General features: G+C 37.5%; 3 protein-coding genes across 3 annotated transcripts; all 3 read left to right on the plus strand.

Annotated features, from left to right (window-relative positions):
- Positions 1–4,612: 4,612 nt before the first annotated feature.
- LOC113731378 (transcription factor HHO6) lies at positions 4,613–7,367 on the plus strand. Its single transcript, XM_027256624.2, has 5 exons — positions 4,613–5,206; positions 5,623–5,882; positions 5,970–6,363; positions 6,784–6,860; positions 6,961–7,367. The coding sequence occupies exons 1-5, from the start codon at positions 4,930–4,932 to the stop codon at positions 7,243–7,245; spliced, it is 1,293 nt and encodes a 430-aa protein (XP_027112425.1). The 5' UTR covers positions 4,613–4,929; the 3' UTR covers positions 7,246–7,367.
- A 5,426-nt stretch (positions 7,368–12,793) lies between these two features.
- LOC113733491 (la-related protein 6C) lies at positions 12,794–16,027 on the plus strand. Its single transcript, XM_027259862.2, has 10 exons — positions 12,794–13,474; positions 13,581–13,662; positions 13,774–13,871; positions 14,006–14,077; positions 14,192–14,271; positions 14,368–14,443; positions 14,547–14,594; positions 14,711–14,779; positions 14,886–15,023; positions 15,327–16,027. Exons 1-10 carry the CDS (start codon positions 13,112–13,114, stop codon positions 15,597–15,599), a joined length of 1,299 nt encoding a protein of 432 aa, XP_027115663.1. The 5' UTR covers positions 12,794–13,111; the 3' UTR covers positions 15,600–16,027.
- A 1,732-nt stretch (positions 16,028–17,759) lies between these two features.
- LOC113731379 (peroxidase 10-like) lies at positions 17,760–20,120 on the plus strand. The gene is made up of 4 exons (XM_027256625.2): positions 17,760–18,010; positions 19,001–19,192; positions 19,288–19,453; positions 19,580–20,120. The coding sequence occupies exons 1-4, from the start codon at positions 17,795–17,797 to the stop codon at positions 19,996–19,998; spliced, it is 993 nt and encodes a 330-aa protein (XP_027112426.2). The 5' UTR covers positions 17,760–17,794; the 3' UTR covers positions 19,999–20,120.
- The last annotated feature ends 988 nt before the right edge of the window (positions 20,121–21,108 follow it).

Here is a 21,108-nt window from a genome sequence, read left to right on the forward strand (position 1 = left end):
TGTGATGCATTATGCTTTGTCCAACTTTGGGCCCTGTTTTGTCCCATTCCCTTACCACCATTTGTGCAATCGACACTCTCAGATTTTCATTTCTAATAGTAAATATGTTTGGAAGTGTTCATAATTGGCCGCAGGTAAGGGTAACGTTCAGACTTCCGACTGGTCTTGGATTTTGGTTAACTATCGAAAATCATCGGACCTAATGAGACGAGTTTTCATAAGTTTGAGTCCAACTCATTTAATTTGTTGCATATTTTTTTATGTATCGGCTGCTATTAGTACATATTTTTTCTTGAATGAAATTATATATTGTTTATAGAAGAATAGTTATGTAGTCGAATCGTAACTTGTTAAACTTAAAAAAAAAAAAAGACCAAATTTTGTAGAATATGATAATCTGACAAATCCACCTGACCTCTTCAATTCTCTGTCTCTAACAAATTCACAGACAAAGGGCAAGGACACCGACCTTAGGCCTTGTTTGGACAGAAAAATTGTTACGTTTTCCGTGAACATATTTTCAATCATCTTTTTACCTTACATATATCAAATCGCTACAATGTTTTTTCTAAAAAAAAAAAATTAAAAAAATGCAATCCAAACAAGGCCTTTTATTTTTTGAATAAACTACTTTGTAAAATATCATGCCTTTTTATTGTAAAAATGTATAGATAATTTACTTAAAATTACATAACGTTCAAAAAAATATTACACTATTTAGGGGCAGTTGATCTAACAACCATCCCTGTCTCACGTCCAAATGTCATACGGACTTTTTTTTTATTTTTTCCCGGGATCTTTTCTTCGAAGTGACTTAACTGTGTTCATTATTGAATGGGGTGAACGTCTTTCTGGACATGTGTTTATAAATATTACATGGCATGATTAGTGTCAATGGAAGCAGGATTAAGAGGAATCTTATGCTGTTTGACCGTTCTTTTGGCCCTGCAATCTTACTCCTTTCCGCAGTCTACTCCATCCTCCCAAAATAGAAAATGTCCAATTCGCACGCTTTCAAATGCCCTTTCTTTACCCGTATATCAACTAAAAATCAAGTAAAAACGCCAGATTCGTGTACAGCAGGTAAAGGACCCTTTCTTTCTGAGAATATGTTTCCACTACAGTTTTCCGCCTTTTCACATTCCCTTTCCTCGTGCACTAGTATTTTCTCTACCCGCATGACAACATTGAACCCAACTACCCCATCCAACCGTCCGCTCTAAAACATTGAACCCAACTACCCCATCCCAATGCCCAATAATAAAGTGAAATGCATTAGTGGTAGTTCAGGTAAATGAAAATTAAAGGAACAAAATTTTCAACTTCGTTTTTCAGCCCTTGTCTTGATTATACTATCATTACTTTGACATCCATAATACAAAGACCGTAACAGAACCAAGATACTCCATCCGTCCCACTTTGATAGTTCTGTTTTCCTTTTTCGTTTGTTCCAAATTGTAGTCCAGTTTCCAATTGAAAAATATAGTTGTATTTTAATTTTTTTAAAATACCCTTATTCAATATAAGTTGTTGTTACTATAAACCTACCATATTTAATGAGAGTTGATTCTTTTTTTACCATCAATTCAAGTTCCCATAAAGTTGTACTCTAATTAATGTGAAAGTATTTTAGAAAAATAGCTACTTAAATTGATTGTTCCAACAAAATTAACTATTTTTTTCTTAAACTGTGTAAAAAAAAAAAATCAGGACTATCAAAGTGGGACGGAGGTAGTATATATTATTATCTCTCTTCTAATGATTCGTATTTTTGGATTTTTTTTTCCATCCAAAAGGCCTAAAATGTCACGCGAAATATAAATTCAAGAGAGCTCGGTGAGAAATTGTAAAAATATCAAAAGTGCTAAGTGAGTGATATTTTGTCATCAACACCACGTATTGAGATTTACCCCCAAGCAAAATTTTGAGAACAATAAACAAGTAGAGCCAACAAGAAGGAACTAAACGCCGGACAACCGAAAGGATCAAAACGAAAGGATCCAAGAATAAAAATTTTACGTGGAGGAGAAGATTCCCTTGAAAAAAGCAATAATGGAATCTGATGGCTGTAAAAGCATGAACCCCCGCATCATCTCCCTTCTTGGAGTCCCAACCGTCCCAGCAACCAGTCCTTTTACTTTTTTTTTCTTTCTTTCTTGGCCATTTTTTCCCCTGCATCCCAATTATTACGTTTACTCCCAACGCCACCTTGCAGCGGAAAAATCGCAGCCCATGTCCCAAAAATAAAAAAGGTGGATCCCGCTCATCTTCCCAAGATTCCTTCCTCTGATGGAATGCTAAAAATATGCTATCCGCTCTGCGTCGTCAATTTTCCCGGCCTAATTCATCTTCCAAGTGTCGCCTATGGCTTCTTCTCCTTTACTCTTCCAGAATCTTTTCTTATCTTCTCCTCTCTTTTCTTTACTTTTCCTTTTTTTTTTTTTTTTGTTGCTGGAAGCAAAAGATAACATAAAACCCATCTTCCTTCCTTTGCAAGCTAAAAAAACTGACGACTGACGACTGTTCTGCTGCTCGACGCAATTCAATTTTGAACGTATTATTATTGATTTAGACGACATATATTGGTTACCAACTGCACAAGATCAGTAGTGTAAGACAGATGAAGGTATACAAAGAATATTATTATATGTTTTTGGTTTCTGCAACTTGTGATTTGTGCAACTGAATCTAAATAAAGCTTCATCAAATCTACCTAAACTAAACTAAACTGCAAGATCTTGCTTGGTGGAGCATCCTCAGTTTTTTTTTTTTTTTTTTTTTTTTAAGGTGAGCGGGAGGATGATTATCCTTGGCTTCACATGACGCAATTTTTAGCTAGGAGATACTCACAATAAACCATGAAAAACTTCTTGATCCATCCTTTGGACTTTCTCATTTTTTTTTTGGGGATGTTACAAGCTGAGTACTTTCTATATTTTTTTAAATTAAATTTGTCAATCAAGTAATATTACAGAGTTGGCTAGAATGTAGCTTAGAAGCTTAGGCTAATCCACTTTTTTCTTTAGAACCATCAACATTAATGATAACAATAAAATTCGAATAAAAAAAGTTCTAACTATCTTAATTTATTTTTTAAAGTTCACATTTCTTACGCTGACAGTGGATACATTATCACATGCGTGGTCAATATAATAAAGTTTTAACACTTATATATATATATATATATTAATGGAGTTATGCATTTAAAACTACACGTGGAATAAGCTAGAACAAAAAGATTAAATAAATAAATAAAGGAGCTAAAAGATCAAACACAACTATGACGCTAATTATTAAATTAAAAAAAGTCTGTGATGCCAGCCAAAGGGACGAATCCACGTGTTGTGAATCAAGTAGATGGACCTGGGCAAAATGTCCCTTTTGCGGGTCAATTGTAATTCTGATCTAGCACGGCAAAGATTCGAGGTGGTATGGAATGTGGATTCTTATATTCTTATATTATTCGCATTTTGACCGTATTCTCTGTCTGTTTCAGCGTGGGGATGCATGCTAACATTCACTGCGTTTGTACAAATTTATAGTGAAGTATGGAGATATCTCCATTACCGCGTCATTACAACATTTATTGTCTTTTTGGATGCAAAATAAGGCTAAAAATTAGTGAAGTATGAAGATATATCTGGGAACCGTTTCGGTGGACGATGGGTAAAAACTTTATAAACGATTTATAATTTTATAGGCATGCATTAACCTGCGATTGTGATAGAAATCGAATTCAACCAAATTTTTTTTGAAAATAAAAATGTATAAATTTGGATCGTTGTATTGATAACCTATCACATTATATTAAATTGAAGCGCTCAAACACGCATCCCTTTACTTTTTAAAATTTTCGACATACATCATAGACGAAGAAAACTTATAGTTGCGGAAACTAATGAAGAAGGAATTTATGACAATTTATTGTTACATTGTATGTTATTTTTAACGCTTCAAAAAGCTTGGTAAAGAACTCCACAAGTGCAGGACAAAGAACTAAAAATATTTTATTATCTTGCAAGTTTCTTTTTCCTTTTTCATTATTTATGATGGAAATTGGTTAGCAAACAAATTTCTACATAGAACAAAGTAAAGAGATGCATTAAACACAATCAAGACTCGATTATTCTCAATTTGTCATTTTGCGGGGACTTGAGTATCTCTTTTGCTTAGTAATTCATTTTAATATTTCATTAACAAAAATAAAGAAATTTTATCGATCACTAGTAAGAATGTAATGTCTATAAAATAAAAAGAGGATTAAAAAAAACGTATCAACGTAATTTTTTTTTTCATGAAAACTCACCATCCAAATGAATAATTTTTTGTTTTTTAGTGTCGTGTGCCAATCACGCATGATGAAAATGTTAAAACATCAAGTCATAAACGCCCACGAGATTCCAAGGAGGGCAATTTAGACTAATTACCCGACTTGGATGGAGGAATCTACCAGAAGATAACCAGAACTGGCTGGGTCAAAACCTCCGACTTTCATCTCTAATTAATTGCAGAGTAAAAGAATTTTTTTTTTTTTTAAAAAAAAGAAATCCTAGAACAATAGAAGAGTATATTACTAGTAAAAGATAAGGAAAAAATATGCGACGACGCGATAGTGGCAATATATAATTATATCCCAACTTTCTCGCTGTCAAAACCCAGCGTTGCTGTTTTTGAGAATCTTCCCTTCGCCTCTCCCCTCTCTCCTCTCTTTCTCAAGTCTAATCTTCACCGCTCTCTTATATAAACAGAAACCAGATATATATAGATCTTAAACACCATTTTTTTTTTTACTTTCCTTTTTGTTCGATGTTTTTTAGCTTAAATTCCCACAATCATAATCCAAAGATCTAGATTGAACAGAGGAAAATAGACGATCGATCTCGCATATACATATCGAAACAATACGACTGTGAGTAATTTAATTGGAAAATGGGTTCAATTCCGCCTGAACTGAGCTTGGATTTTCGGCCACCTTCAACGAGAACAGTAACAACCACCACCGTTACAGCTGCTGCATCAGAAGAACAGAGTTGTTGTTATGTCCCCAAGACGATCGACGAGCTGGTTGGACAAGTGTCAATGATCGGTAACGTAGCGGAGAAGCTGTTAAAGCTTGATGATTATGTGACGAAACTTGAAGATGAAATGAAGAAGATCGATGCTTTCAAACGTGAACTCCCTCTTTGTATGCTCCTCCTCAACGATGGTCGGTTCTCATTATCCTTTTTTTAAAAATTGTTTTCTTTTTTGATTCGTAGATGTCATGGGTCCTCCCTTTTACTCTTTCCTTTTCCTTCTGTTTCTGTTTGTGAATTTTAGAAGGGGGGGGAGGGGAAGGAAGAATGAGACTCGAACACTTGTTTTAAGATGAGAAAGAGAGACTGCCAAACCATTTCGTTGGATTCTTGATGTCCTTTTGTTGCTACAATTTTGTGGAGGAAATGAAATGTTTGTCCTGTTTTGATTTCACGAGCTATGTTGGAGATTGGAGGGAATACTGATGACGTTCTGGAGATGGGTTTAAGAGTTTGATGGTTTTGATTGAAGGGTTTATGATTTATTTATTAATTTTGGTTTGGGTTTTAGCAGTTCTGAATGACTTTGTGGTTGTTGTGGTTGCAGCAATTAGGACTTTGAAAGAGGAATCGACGAAGTATAAGGCAATGGATGCTGGACCAGTGTTGGAAGAGTTCATTCCTCTCAAGAAAAATTGTGATGAAGATGAGAAATCGGAAATGGTTGTTGAGACCAGCAAAAAAGATAAGGACTCCAGAGAGAAGATGAGTTGGATGAGTTCTGTGCAGCTCTGGAATAGTGATAACCCTGCCTCCAAAAGTGATTTTGACATTAACGAGGCACAATCTAGACCAGAAACCAAAAAGGTACTTTATTAAATAACTGAATGCATATTGATTATGAAAGGTTCATGTTTGTTATTGTTAACAATATGTTTTGTTTTGGAAATTCAGAGAGTCGTGGAAGCAGAAATCCAGGAGGATTTGTTCGAGTCTTGTAAAAATGGGAGCGTAGCAAGGGCATTTGTGCCTTTCCAGGGGTGTTCTAGTCTACCTGTGATGATAACAAGGAAGGAAAATGAGTATGAATTACCAGGGGTAGTACCTGGGCTTTCGCTTCAAACTCCTGGGACTAAGAAACTAAAGGAGGACATTGGCTCTGGCGGGTTAAATTCGAGAGTTGGTGGCAGCAGAGCTGTTTCTTGTTCTGTATCCAGCGTTCAGTCAAATGTAAGGGCGGCTGTGTCTCAGCAACAGCAGCAAACTTCTAGAAAGCAAAGAAGGTGTTGGTCACCAGAGTTGCATCGTAGGTTTGTCGATGCCCTGCAAAAGCTTGGAGGTTGTCAAGGTTAGAACTTGAACCCCTTGTTTGCTGCTTTTGATGTGATTTAACGCGTAGTTTTGTCAGTGTTTTGTCATTTTGCTGCAACTGTTTTGTGCTGAATGTCAGGACTGAAATCTAGTGATGACATTAGAATACCGGGGAAGATCTATGTAAAACAGACAGCTATATTCCATTTGGATGATGTTGTGTGTCGTTTCTTGATTGCATTACTTCTAGGATGAATGTCGATATTGCTGAAGAGCTACACCACCTGTAAATCATAACTAGAGCACTTCATTAACACACACTACTGTATTTTGCTGGAATTATGACTAATCCTCGTAGAATTGCCGTTGAGTATCTCTTGTACTTGGATTGTAGATTTTACCAAGTCTTTTGTTGATCACACTCGTGCCTCTAACTTGATTTTTGGAACCTCTGCAGCTGCTACGCCTAAGCAGATTAGAGAGCTTATGCAAGTCGATGGTCTCACAAATGATGAAGTTAAGAGTCATTTGCAAGTGAGTTTGAAAGTTAGATACACCTTCTTTTATCAGATTCTAACTTAATTTAGGCCATAAAGATAAAGTGATGCGATATGTTTGGCTATTATGGTTTCAGAAATATCGACTTCACACTCGAAGACTTCCGACCACTACAGGCACGTCTACAAATCAACCTGTTGTTGTATTAGGAGCTTTATGGCTGCCCCAAGACCAGCATGGTGAATCATCAAAGCAGAGCAACTCACATTCTGGTTCTCCTCAGGGGCCTCTGCAGTTAGGTGGTGCCTCTAGAGGCACATCAATGACGGGGGGAGACAGCATGGAGGATGAAGAAGATGATAAATCAGAGAGCCACAGTTGGAAAAGTCACATTCGAACATCGCAAAGAACTAATGTATAGAAGATGTCCACCCTAAATTTGCGGATAGAAACAGATACTATAATGTTTTGCATACATATAAATTGATCTTGAAGAGTGGCTGTAAAATTTTGCAGGAATAGATATCCTTTTTGGCTTTTGAATTTTTGGGTGTTCGAGTACGATATTGATGTCCATGTTTTGGTGCAAGGAACTCCGCGTATACTCCATTAGTTGAATTCTGAAGAAACTGAATCCCTCAGCAGAATATGAGTATTCTATTATGGATTGACAATTCTTTTTTTTAATAGTAATTCCGATTCCTTCGTCTATTTTATGACGCCACGGTTCTTTTTGTCTGAATGATGGGCTTTCTTTATGTAGCTTGTTGTGTGAAACTGTGAATTCTCATCTTCTTCTGTAGCAATCAATCTTTTAATTCATAGCGCATTATTATAGTACAAGTGATATTTGTTTATCTTTCAGTTGAAGAGACCCAGGGAGAAGTTTCTGGTGGACAGAAAGAAAAAAAAAAAGGATGCCTTTTAAGACTGGGCAAGACCAAACCTTCAAGTAGCTTTTGTCTACCACAAGGAAAGGCGTTGTTGGTCCACCTATATTGCTTGACCGGCAATTCCGTGGTATTAAAACGAACAGATTCTCGACTTTGCTGATTTGTTGATAAATTGACTTTTAAATCAGGAAGAAATAAATATATGGTCCAGATTTGATTTTCATGTCAATTCTGTCATCAACTTTCTTGCTTGCAGATTAGTTAATTTAGGCGAGGGTGGGGTGAGGAATAATGCAATCATACGCCCTGAATGGGCTATGCAGATTCCTAATTTGAATTTAATGATTATTCAAAGTCTTGGGTGTTGGGGAAGCATTATCCAATAACCATATTGTAGGCCAAGATTATGATGATTTGCGATTAACAACACCCGTTGAGACACATTAACTTGAAAAAAAAGAATCATCGAATCTTGTTCTAGTTGCTTACCATTTTTTGTCGTAAGATTAAAGTGAATATGCCTTTTTTGTGTATATAAAAAATTATGCGACATAATATTCCACCATCTTCAGGCCACAGCCAATTATACCTTTCTCGGCTTTTTGGCCAAAAGCTTAAGAGCAGCCGAGCACCCCTTTCTATTCTAATCGGTTCACCGGACCAGGCCAAAGCCGATTGGAAGGAAGTTTTCAGGCTCTTTCAAACTTTTTGACCATGCAATCAAGTGCTCGTCCGAACCACTGGGCCAATGACTCAGTGGTCACCAGGAAGGGACCTAAGTCCTTCCTTGAGTTGTAAGTGAGGGTTCAAACCTCTAAGAGTTATGCCATAGCACTCCCTTGATCTAGTTGGATTTGTATATCCACTAGCCCCTACAACAGCCTCCTTAGGCTCCCCTCCCCCTAGATTAGGATAGAATAGGTTATACAAATGTATCGTTGCTGATAAAAAAAAAAAAAAATCAAGTGCTCGTCCGGGCACATTCTTTTAAGTCCATCGTCCCATCTTCAATTCTTCATAAAGTGTACGAAATTTCCGACCTCAACATTTTATGGTAACTATCTACTCCTCTCTAAGTGCGTAGTAAACCGTGCGGTTTAAAACGGAGAGAGCAACCCCCAGCAAAGAACCGGTTCAGAGGGTCAAATGTGTAAAATGGGTTAGGTTATAAACTCATCTTTGGTAAACTGCAGTACTAATCTGTTGATGTTGTGCTTATCCATTACAGACCAGATTGATGACAAAAAAAGCAGTCCCTTTCGATTTCACGAGACGAATAATAGCCCAAGAATCTTATAGTAGACAGGGATATCACGAGAGATCCCACTTGACAGTGCCGTTTTTACTACACTACAATAATGTTATTGGTTTTACAGTAGTAAGTGTTAAGAGGCGGTCTGGATAATGGATTAATAATTTGAAAAGATGGAACCGTCCATTGATTGGCTCCTCCTAGCGGCTGCTAATCCTCCACTAGTGAGTAGCGATGATATTCGCTTGGATTCGTTGCGTCTTCGACTCAACTGCTCCTGTCTTTTCTTCTAGTGCTTATTATTATATTTATGGATGCCCGGGAGGGCGAACATACGGAGAGATTTGGCTGGACAAAGTTCATTAATTATTCTGCTACATGCATGAAAAAATACTAGTGGGATAGCTTCTTCTTGTTACTACTCCACCGTACCTTGAAGCTTCCTTGTGCACATTTTAAAATGAAATGAAATAGTTATTGATTGCGAATATGCTTTGTAATTATATGAAGAAAAACAATTTGATTCTTTGTAATTGTAATTTTTTCCCCCCAAACGTTAACATTCTGCACCTACACTTATTCTTATAGTGTGGAGGGACTAATGGGAATTCCTTGCGAAGGATGCTATCAAGGGCAATATTACTAATTTTTTTCTAAGTGTAAGTGAAAGGATTTGAATTCAAAATTTCACACTTACACTCTCTTATTTCATATCGTCCAATCCATCCCTCTCCCAATGACAGGACGATATTGCTAATATTGCCAATGAGACATATTGACAGTTCAGGATCCTTTGACTCATCAAGTATCAGTTTTTGTCCCGCTTGATTAGCAAGTAATATACTAGGATGTTTTCGTGGACATAATTATGTAATGAGACACCTATAAATATCTCACTAAATGGTGTGTGAAGGGATTCAGTCCTCCGGATTACAAACTTTTGACATCTTCTCAAGTTGTTCAAATTAGTTCTTTTTTCTATTCCAATTTTTTTGTAGGAAAAGGATAGTACGAGAATCGTTGACGATACCTTACATCGCATTGCTCCATAACAGCCAGCCGGACGTGGAAGAATTTTGATGGTGCATGACAGTTTTGATTCGATTCTTCCTCAGGCACCCCCATCAACAGGTCTACATGCCTTGTCTTGAATTCTTGATTCGCATCTCCGGCTATTGATAAGCAAACAAGCGGCGCATACATACGTACGTACAAGCGGATAAGTGTATACTTGAAAAACGAAAAGGGATGTGCATTTACGAGTCGGACCGCTTCCTCATTTGTCAGTTTCGATTAGAAGGAAAAAGTGAGAGAACATGCAAAGGCTAATGCATTTTGCTCCTCCTTGTTCTTCTTTTCTTTCTTGTTTGGATCTTTTGATGCAAGGCATAATACATTTGCTAGAATCTGCAAAAGATCTTGGCATGAGTGACAAGACGAATCCCGTATTAAAAACTGGTGGGAGCAACTATTGAAATCTAGTACAGCGGACTGATTAGTTTGGAGGATGTTGTGTTGCTTATGTTACCCTATCTGATAGAATCGTAAAGCCAATATTAATATTTTCTGTACTATTTGCTAGTCTCATTGTCGGAAAATCTCGACGCAACGCAAAAGGCTACAGTAAATATGAGACCCTCCTTTGTCTCTGGTTTGTCACTTTGCAATGAAGATTGCTGCTTTGCTTTATTTCGACCGTTGACATTGACCGCACAGCGCTTTTATACAGTTTGTACTCGGAAAGTTCGTGGTAAAATTTCTACCAACCAAAGAATCAAATTCAGTAATTTCTATCATGTCTTGAGAAACCTTTTTGAAATTTTTGTCAAAAAATTATTAATATAATATAATATATATATATAAGATAAAAATATAATTAAAAAATATTTCAAAAAAAAGTCCGATTGTCACCAAAACTGACAATCAAACAGGACCTTTGGTTAGCATTATTGTGTCCAAGAACAATCGGCACTCAGTCTCAGTAGTGCTTATCTGTCTTCACTTTCACATTCTACAGTCACTTGGTCTTCCTCAGGGTTTGCTCTCCGTTTCTAAATTGGTATCTTAGTTTTTTTTTTTTTTAAAGTGTATGTGATATAAAGGTATCAATCGGGCTTTTTTCGGCGAGCTTTAGTAAGCTCAATTTCGACTTACAAATTATATGATTTTTGGATTCAAACTTTTGGATTTCGGATTCATATTGAAAGGTTCGGTTCAAGTTTAGTGCACACTATTATATGAGTTTTGAGCTCAAATTAGATTTGATTCAAACTCATCATTAAATACATAATTAATATAATTTTATATATAAATTATTAACATTTTAGATCGTAATATGTATAATTATCAGTTATAGATATTATTATATATATTTTACATATACAAGTATACTCATATATTAATCGGACTTTAATCAGGTCTGAATCTAGTATGATCCAAAATCGACTCAAATTTAATTTGAATTTAATATTTAGATTCAAACTCTACTTGATCCGGTTAAAGTTTATAAGCCTTTTCAGATCAAACGGGTGGAGTTCGGGCTAACCGGGCTCTGTTCACCGTCCTAAAGTGGTATCTTATGCCTTGTTTGGACAGCAATTTTCTAAAGAAAAATTGCTATATTTTCCGTGAACACATTTTTCAATCACCTTTTTACCTCACATATATCAAATTGTTACAGTAATTTTTCTACAAAAAATCTAGAAAAATGCAATCCAAACACAACCTTAGTTAATTGACTTGTAGGAAAAAAGATAGGTTGGTATTCGTATTCAAGATGATTACTTTTTCATCCCCTTCATCCATTGATTACTCATGTATTGGCAAATTGGTGGGCCCAAGGAACATGTACCAGAAAGTACGTTTCGCCTTGGAAACATGATGGTCCGATCGTATGGTTGGTCTGGCAAAGTGTTTCACGTATACTTTTCATTGAGACCGCCTACTAATTAGCCGAACAAGATAATGGTACTTGCAAAAGCACCTTTTGTGTAGAACAAGGGACACCACAAAATACTCGAGTCTTTATGGGTGAAAATTTAAGGATTTAAATTTTAAATTTTATTATTTTATCGTTAATATGTAGCTTTTTGAAATTTATACGAGTGCATAGGACGTATATTTGGTCCGACGGTGATTTAATTTACATCTGTTCTTTAATAGCCTAATTGATTCCTCTTAAAATAGATTAAAATAAAAGTAGATACTGACGATTGATGAAAAAAAAAAAGGGGTTTAGAACAAGTGATAACATAACCTTTTTTTTTTTCTTTCTTTTTTAGGAAACGACGTCACCTTCAAGTTTCAACAACAAAGAGAGGACCTTTTTCGGTGAGAATTGAATGAGTTTCTAAGGCAAGGGGCAAAGATTAGTTCGCTTTTTCCACGTTAGACCGAGTCAAGCCAGCTCTAAATGGACAGACTTTTTCGCACTTTTCTCACATCCAACTTGTAGCTGTGGAGTTTTGGTGTAAACAACCCAAGCTGCACCCCCGGCAGGCAGAGACACAATCTTCGGCCCGTCTGTCTCCAATAATGCTAGCTAGTAGGTTCATCAAAACGAGCCGAAATTGGGTGTGTTGAAATTGGGCCAGGCCTAAACTTCATCTAATTCAAATGTGTCCAGCAGGAGATGGATAAGGAGCTAGTTCTCCTCCCCTGATGATTTTTGTCTGCGTCGTTACATGCAGAGAGAGACAAAAAGGCGGTAGAGCCACGTGTCACTGGTCTACAGTAGCTGAAACTACTAAGATCTCTCCTAGCCTTTAAAAAATGGGTCAAACCCATAACACAAGCAACGGTGGTCAGGTGTAAGAAAGGGGGGCCATTTTGGACACGGCATTTGTGGTATTAAATATAAAAAGTGGAAGATGCAGTTACTAGACTTGAGGAGAGAGCGGCAAATTCCCCGGCTCCAATAGCTCCGGCTGAGGCCTTAACCCCTTCCCCCCCCCCCCCCCCCCCCCCCCCCCGATAGAGTGACCAAATGCAATTTACATGAACTTGAAGTTGGGGAAGAAAAAGTACGATTAGGGGATTTTGTTCTTAAACAAGATCAACCAGGAGAATATCTTCAAATTCATTGACACCATTACTGAGTAACTCATACATACATATATATATATATATATATATATACCAAAATGGCAAAGGCACGTCCCGACGAGAAATATCAATTACAAGGATGTGTGACAATTCAAGATCAACACTATAACAAGGACATCATTGCTTGCGGCGCTAGCGGCATCAATGCCTTCAAATTCAATGCAGATGCACCTGCATTTGTGCCCAGAGCGCCCGTGCCAGCTCCTCCTCCAGCATCTGTGCCCGTTTCGGGCTATTTCCTTCCCTGTTTCCCAATTTTTGGTGGGACTAACGGGACTGATTGGTTATTTCTTGGTGACCAGGATACCATTTCCTTGGTTTCGAAATCCAATGCCACCTCGCCCACGCAGCAATCCAAACATGTTCTCACTGAGGAGCTTCAAAAGAAAATTATCAAGCAGGTTTTCTTCTTCTTTTTTTTTTCCTTACATTTTTCTTTCTTTCTTTCTTTCTTTTTTTTCTGGGCATAGCATTTCTTGTTGAGGGGTTTTTTTTTCTGTGTAATAGATGGAATATCAGTTCAGTGACATGAGCTTATTGGCAAATGATAACTTGGCCAAGCAGATTTACAAGGACCGTGAAGGCTATGGTAAGGATCATCAATCAATAAATAAGACTTTGCTCAGCCTGTAGCATCCCGTATTAACACTATATATAATAGCTATATATACGTTTTCTGATTAATGCCCATTTGCAACAGTTCCAATAGCTAATGTTGCATCAACCAAGAAAATTAAGTCCTTTGTTGGTAGTAATCATCAATTGCTGGCACAGGCTCTTTGGGCCTCTACAAAACTGGTTGGTTCTTTTATGTTATTGCTCTATCTTTTGCCCGAATACAACACAATAAAAGTAGCTACTGCCTTTCAATTGATCCTTTATGGAGTATATTAATATTTTTCTGCCTTTCAATTTCCGTGTTCCGCAACTAGGATGTAAGTAATGACGGTAAGAGGGTTAAACGTAAGGTGCCATTCACCGACAAAGTGAAAGAGGAGCTGCAGGTACGTACGAACCTGTTTTTCTCTGGTCTCTAATTTCTCAATTTTCTTTTTTTTTTTTCAGTATTTTTCTGGGATCAAGGTTGTAATGGTTTGTTCACCTCTGTCTCATTACAGCTGCGGACTATTGTAGCTGAAAATCTACCTGATGATCACTCCCACCAAAACATTGAGAAAATTTTTAATGTGGCCGGATGGTGGGTTTTCAACCTCCTTTCCTTTCATCTATGGCAACATTACCGTAGCTCTAGTGCGCAATGGCATTAAATAGATGTATTTTTGTTCCGTCACAGCGTGAAAACGATTCGGATATGCCATCCTCAGGACCCTAATACTCGTTCGAAGGGAGATTTTATTATCAGTACTAAGGTACAGAAAAATCCAGTTTCGTTTGAATAGAGATGAATCTTCTTGATTGGACATTCAACAATGTGCTTGACTCTTGTGCTTTTTCTGGTGTGGGTCTCGAAAGCTTCATGCGTTAGTAGAGTTCGAGAATAGTGAATCAGCTGAGAGAGCGGTATGTTAATTCACTTTGACCTTGCTGTTGTTGTCTTTCTTCCTTTTTAGAAAATTTTTTTGGGGTCCCCTTTTTGCTCATTTTGCAGCATTTACCACCGGGATTTATCTCGTCAGGTTGAAAAACTCAATGACCAAAAGAATTGGAGAAAAGGCCTACGCGTCAGGTGCTTGCTAAGACGATCGGTACGTTTAATCAACCGGTTATTTGACTACCACATCTCTAATTCTCGTGTTCTTTTCCCCTACCACATGAATTTGAGGTTTCTTGTATAAATGGGACTTTTTGCAGCCAAAGTCCGTCCTGAAGAGCAAGAAGTCAGAGTTTGATGGTCTTTTAGATGATGATGAGACACCACCAGGATCCAGCGTAGTATCACCTGAACTGTCTCCTCGCCCAATTATCTCGGATTCACCTCCAGAAAATAACGTTAGTTCCCTTCTTCTTATACCGCTGAAGTTTTTACACCTTGTTGGCAATTGAACTGAATGTCCATCTTCAACATAAAGCTCGGTTCATAAAATAGTATACTTGCATAAGCCACTTTGCCGTAGCCAATGCGTCCATAATCATCTTTCAACATTATATATTACTATATCACAGTCATTCTTCGAGAACATCTTGGCGGTTTAATTTCCTCCGCGCATGCTAAAACAACCAGGGCACTGTTATTCTTGAAGCAAATGGCAGTGCAAAAGCTAATGATTTTTAGCTTTGATAAATTTTGTGAAGGGTTATGAAAGTTCAGGCGCATCAAAGACGAAAGCATGGAACAAAGGGCGTGGCAAACCTCGACACCGTCTTACCAGTAGTCACAGTGGGCGCGGCTTGCTCTCCTTGTCACCACAGTCGAATAACGGCATCTTCATCCTTGGAGAGGCACCATTGACAAGGCAAAATGCAAAGGGTCCTAAAATGCCAGACGGAACCAGGGGTTTTACCATGGGCAGGGGGAAGCCAATCAGTGTCTCTGTTCCCATCCAGACTTGTCAAGCTGTGGTGTAATTGATGCTTTTTCTACCCAATTTTGCAGCATTACCACTCTTAGCTAAGTGTACAAAAGTTTGGCAACTTTTTTTTTTTTTTTGGCTGGAGAGCTAAAGAAAATGTAGTCAATCAACAATTGTACGAGGACTGTTCAGCCATCTACCAATAAGCACAGCTGCACGAATACATCATGGCATGCGAGAATCAAGATGATTACCAAGCTGCACCAAAGCTTTATTTATCTCAGCTTTCCCTTGGTTTGGGAAATATGTGTCTTAAGAAAATGATATTCCCTCCCCCTCTAATTGTGCCAAAAAAAAAAGAAAGAAGAAGTTTGTGTTGTTCATTCTATTATTCTTTATGAGAATAAAAGATTGTATTTAATTTGTTTCCATAAAACATTGTTAATCTTTGAGAAATGTAAGTTTCTCAGTTTTGTTCTCGTATCACAGAATGGCACATGCTGCTGCTCTCTTGCTTTCTATACTAGCCAGAAATATATCATTTGCCTTTTATTGCTATATACTTCCGGTTGCTTTCAATGGGGCTTGACGGGCAAAATGAATCGTTTTTCATCTAAACTTCTTTTGATTTCCCAATTTGCCATCTGGGCTTTATAGTTTTCTAATAAGAGTCCTACAGTTAAATTATTCATCAAATTCTTGACACAGTTTTCACGTAATATGCACGAAGATAGCAAATTCAAATTGATATTATTGATTTTGGAGAAAGTTATGAGCTTAGACGGCATGAATTATTATCGTTCCTTGACTAAGTAGGTCACCATAAGACGCATGATTCTTATATCTTGTCATGTGGTGGATGAATTTAAGTATTGGTCTTGTTCCTTCTCACATAACCTTTGATCGCACTATTGTTTTTTTTGGTACATGTTTTTGCCATCTACTTTTATCGTTGACTTGCAAAAGATTCCTTACAGTGTTAGCACGATAGTGTTGGAAGAGGGGCAGGTCCTGCAACAATTCTGACAGTTCATGGCCAAGAAAATATATGATTCAGATTTTATCTCGTACCTTATTTTTAACACCAAGTGTGGGGCTCACGAAATTTTATTCTATAATTACACGTCGTTGAAAGTGAGTTACGCCGTGTGTATTTTGCACAAAACCGCCCTGAACATTTTCCTGGTAACCGTTCGGACCCTTGTCCGATAGTTTTCTGATATTCTTTACATCATTGCAACACACGATTTAAATGTGGTATGTTTATTATTCTAGTTCTCTAACTGAGTTGAGTGCTACCTTTTTATCTAGTAACAAACAGCACTTCAGAATCCTGATGATCTCAGTGAGATATATAGCCTAAGCAAAAATCGTACACCTGGAGTTTCTTTCAAGAAAACCCGGCACTGTACATTGTATTGCCATTTTCTGCAGTGAATTCTTTATCCATTGCTCCTGCTTGCTGGCTTTTTTGTCACCTTTATTGGTGTAGTAGTGGAGCTCTTTAGGTTTTATAAATCCCTCGACCTTATCCTACTTAATTGAATAAAGACTCGATTGACTTACAATGGCTCTGGATCTATCATTAAGGGTTAGCCAGTTTCCTTGAACTTGGAAAAATCATCTTTTATTGAGGAAGGTCTTATCTGATTAATTTGTAGGACAGGAAATGTTTACACACTGTCTGACTAAAAACATTACACCAGATCCCAATGGAAATACAGTCATCCACATTCTTAGACATACTTGTGCTTGAGGTAAGGTTGTATGACGTGATGTGATCATAAAATAGCACGCGCGGTTTCATTAACTTTAACCTTGGAAATTTGTTTATTCTCGACAAATTTCTCATCCAAAATCCAAATTTTTTGTACTGACTGCCAAAAAAAATTTCCACTGTGTTTGAAGAATATTTTTTTCTGCCTTAATCTCTGCCTTGCTAAATCCTCTTTTCTTAGAAGTGCTTACAATTTCCCGGCATTATCTAATCCTCCTCCAGCTGATGAATTGCAATAGACGAAATCTGATTGAAAGTTATTATGGTGCACCTATCTTCAGTAATATATTGACTAAACAACAAACTGAGGCTACATGGCCACTAGACAGTCAGGACATAGTGGTAAGACCACTCCATAACCTCCCACCAATAATCAAACTCCAATAGCCGTTGTTTCTCTTATATAAACTGCAGCATCATCTTATTGCACTCACCACTGACTGCCTGCTCAAAATATCTGATATTCAAAAGCTATGGCCAGTAAAACCTTGTCCTACCTTGGTATCTTCTTCTGTATGATGTTCTTGTTTGAGCCCTTAGCTAATGGCCAACTTGATTATAACTTTTATGATGATTTGTGTCCTAACTTGCCTATGATGGTTCGTTGGGGTGTTTGGGCAGCTCTGAGAAATGATACCAGAATGGCTGCATCCCTGCTTCGTTTGCATTTCCATGATTGTTTCGTGAATGTAATTCCCATTACAAATGAGATCATTTTCACCTGATTATGTCTATGCATGCTTTTCATGGTTCGCCATAAGCACCTGACTATGTCTATGGATACTTTTCATGGTTCGGTTTCGATCAAGTTTGTGGCAACCGATCAATCTTATTTTGAAGGAGGGATAACCATTCTTGGTACCATGTACTGGCGGTTACAGCTATTACATGCGAAGAATTCTTTTTCTTTACCCATAAAGTAGAACAAGAAAAGGCCGTGGTTTTTATTTATCAGCTGCACTTTTCTCTTAACAGAATCCTCTACAAGTAGGCCCTTAATAGTTCATTTTCTAGCTGGTGCTAAAGCTAGTAGCATTTTGCCTATTTGTGTAAGTAACAGAATTCTCCAGCCCCGTTTCTAACAGCATTCCTGTAATTTATGTTGTATTTCCAATTTCCCATCCTTTGACTCCACAAAAAATACTGAAATCATGCAGACAACACCTTTCCTTCTGCATTCAGTTTAGAAGGTATCCATTCAAAGTCCAAATAGGAAGAAAGTATGTTTTCCACTAGAAGTAACACGAAGGAAAGAATTATGTAGGTTGGAGTTGCTCAATAGTGCAACTTAAAAATTTCTAGTGAACAATAAAAAGTCCAGGAAATACAAAGTACGCATTTGCAATTTGAAAGTACAGTGTTTTTAGTTCAATGAGAACATGTTATACAAACAATTTCTCTTTAGTTGTCTGACCAAGCTAAAATAATTGGGTGAACAAGATATGTTAGTCTTCACAGCTAAAGACTCTTGCATTTGTGCATGGATTAGGGAAACATCCAATGGAGTTTTGCAATTGATTGTCCAGATTATGTTAGAAGGAATAGTTCAGTTTGATTTACTTGACAAATTGCAACATGACAAAATTTATAGTTGTCCGGTGCATTTAAACGCCAAAGACTACTTCATCATGAAATGTTATAGATTGCTTAATGCTGATAGAACAGAATGTTCTATACAGGGTTGTGATGGTTCAGTGCTTCTTGATGATACTCCAAATTTCAAAGGCGAGAAGAATGCTTTGCCGAACCGAAATTCAGCTCGAGGATTTGAGGTCATTGAGAGCATTAAAGCAGATGTTGAAAGAGCTTGCCCGTCAATTGTATCATGTGCTGACATATTAGCTCTTGCAGCTAGAGAAGCTGTCATTCTGGTAAGGATCAAAGTTTTAGTCGAAGTCAAGCATGCTCATTCCACATCCACTGACTAAAGTTTCCCTAATACACTTTTTTTTAATTCATTATTTAGTCAGAAGGGCCTTTCTGGCCTGTTTCCTTGGGTCGCAGAGATGCATTAACAGCAAGTACGAAAGCAGCAAATGAGCAGCTACCAACGCCTTTTGAGTCTCTAGATAACATTGTTGCAAAGTTTGCATCAAATGGTCTCGACTTAAGAGGTGTGGTAGTTCTCTCCGGTAGTATTACTAGATCCGCTTCTCTCAATTCTGATTTTCAAGAATGATATCTCAATTGCTTTCTGATTCCTCTATATGCTTGATCTAGATAAGCTCATTGTTTCTTTGCGATCTATATGTACACAGGAGCACATACTCTTGGTTATGCTCAATGTTTCACATTCAAGAGGAGACTGTTTGACTTCAAAGGCTCCGGTAAGCCAGATCCCCTATTGGATGCTTCAATGGTTGCATCCCTGCAAGCCACTTGTCCAAATGTAGACGAATCAAATAGCAAGCTAGCTCCTCTGGATGTCCAGACGGTTTACAAATTCGATAATGCATATTACAAAAACCTGATGACCAACACGGGGCTCCTGGAATCTGATCAAGCATTAATGGGGAATCCAAAAACAGCAGAGATGGTTAACTTTTATAGCACGTACCCCTATCTTTACTCGAGAGATTTTGCTGCATCCATGGTGAAGCTTGGAAATATTGGGGTGCTCACGGGCCAAGACGGACAAATCCGCAAGAAATGTGGTTCTGTAAACTACTACTACTAAAAGATTATGCTAGAGGCCTGGAATGAAAAGGGCAAGTAGGTCTGCTTGTATTGAAACTTATTACTACTTTAAAGCTCTAGTTGTGGATGACTGCAAGAATAAGTATTATGTTCTTGACGACAGGATAGAATATTAGTGGATAGATATCTATGATTTAACATTAACTTAACCCCTAAGAAGCATTAAAAGCGGCAATCAACATAATTACCTTTTTCTTTCCCTTGATAAAGCACTAATGCAACTTTTTCTTCATAAAAAACCAAAATGAAGAGTGATGAAGATATCTAACTTACCCCAGTTCTCCGCCTTAATTAGCTAATTTTTATAGTTGCATCATCTTGCGCGTGCTTAAATTTTTAATCCATGATTGACGTCGTTATGGTTAAGGCGTCCAATCTTTTGGTTTGATGCTGTGTTAGTAATACTTATGTGAACTACTTACATAGTCACTGCTCTCATTGCCATGCAAGGGAGGTTACTAAAACGAAAACATAACTCGAAAGTTCGTTTCTTTCAATCATAGCAAGGTCTCCAAGACGAACCTGTACGTACAATTTGGTCAAAATTTATCACAGTGAGTGTCCAGAACTGAAGTTTGGAAGTTTGTGATTTGCAGAAAAGAGAGAATAAGAGTGGAAAGCATATAAATTCAAGAGAAAGCAGACAAGAAAAAACCGGTACCCGATATGAGAAAACAGAAATAAGTAGCAAAGCCCGGACCACTGATCCGGACTGACTAAACCTTCGTACTATTCAATATTCTGGATTCATGGGTATCTCTGTTGTTATTGTCTCCGTCTGACTAATAAAACAGAAGCATCTCTCTCTCTCTCTCTCTCTCTCTCAGTGCATGCAATCTTGTGCCATACATAAACTTTTTGTGTTCAAGATTAAAAAGTTTGCTATACATACATGATACATGACATGGGTATATTCATAGTGGCTATATGGCCGCCTCGCAAACCCCCCGGCGTTTCGATTCCTGAGTGCTTGACTGATCTCTCGGCTTTCGTATCATCCTAATTTTCTTTGATTTATCGCCTTTGAAGCTTTCTCAATGGCTTCATACCTTAACAGACAACCAAGCCTACATAGCAATTTCAGAATATG

This window comes from Coffea arabica, chromosome 2e, assembly GCF_036785885.1.
Source record: "Coffea arabica cultivar ET-39 chromosome 2e, Coffea Arabica ET-39 HiFi, whole genome shotgun sequence".
Lineage (NCBI taxonomy): Eukaryota > Viridiplantae > Streptophyta > Magnoliopsida > Gentianales > Rubiaceae > Coffea > Coffea arabica.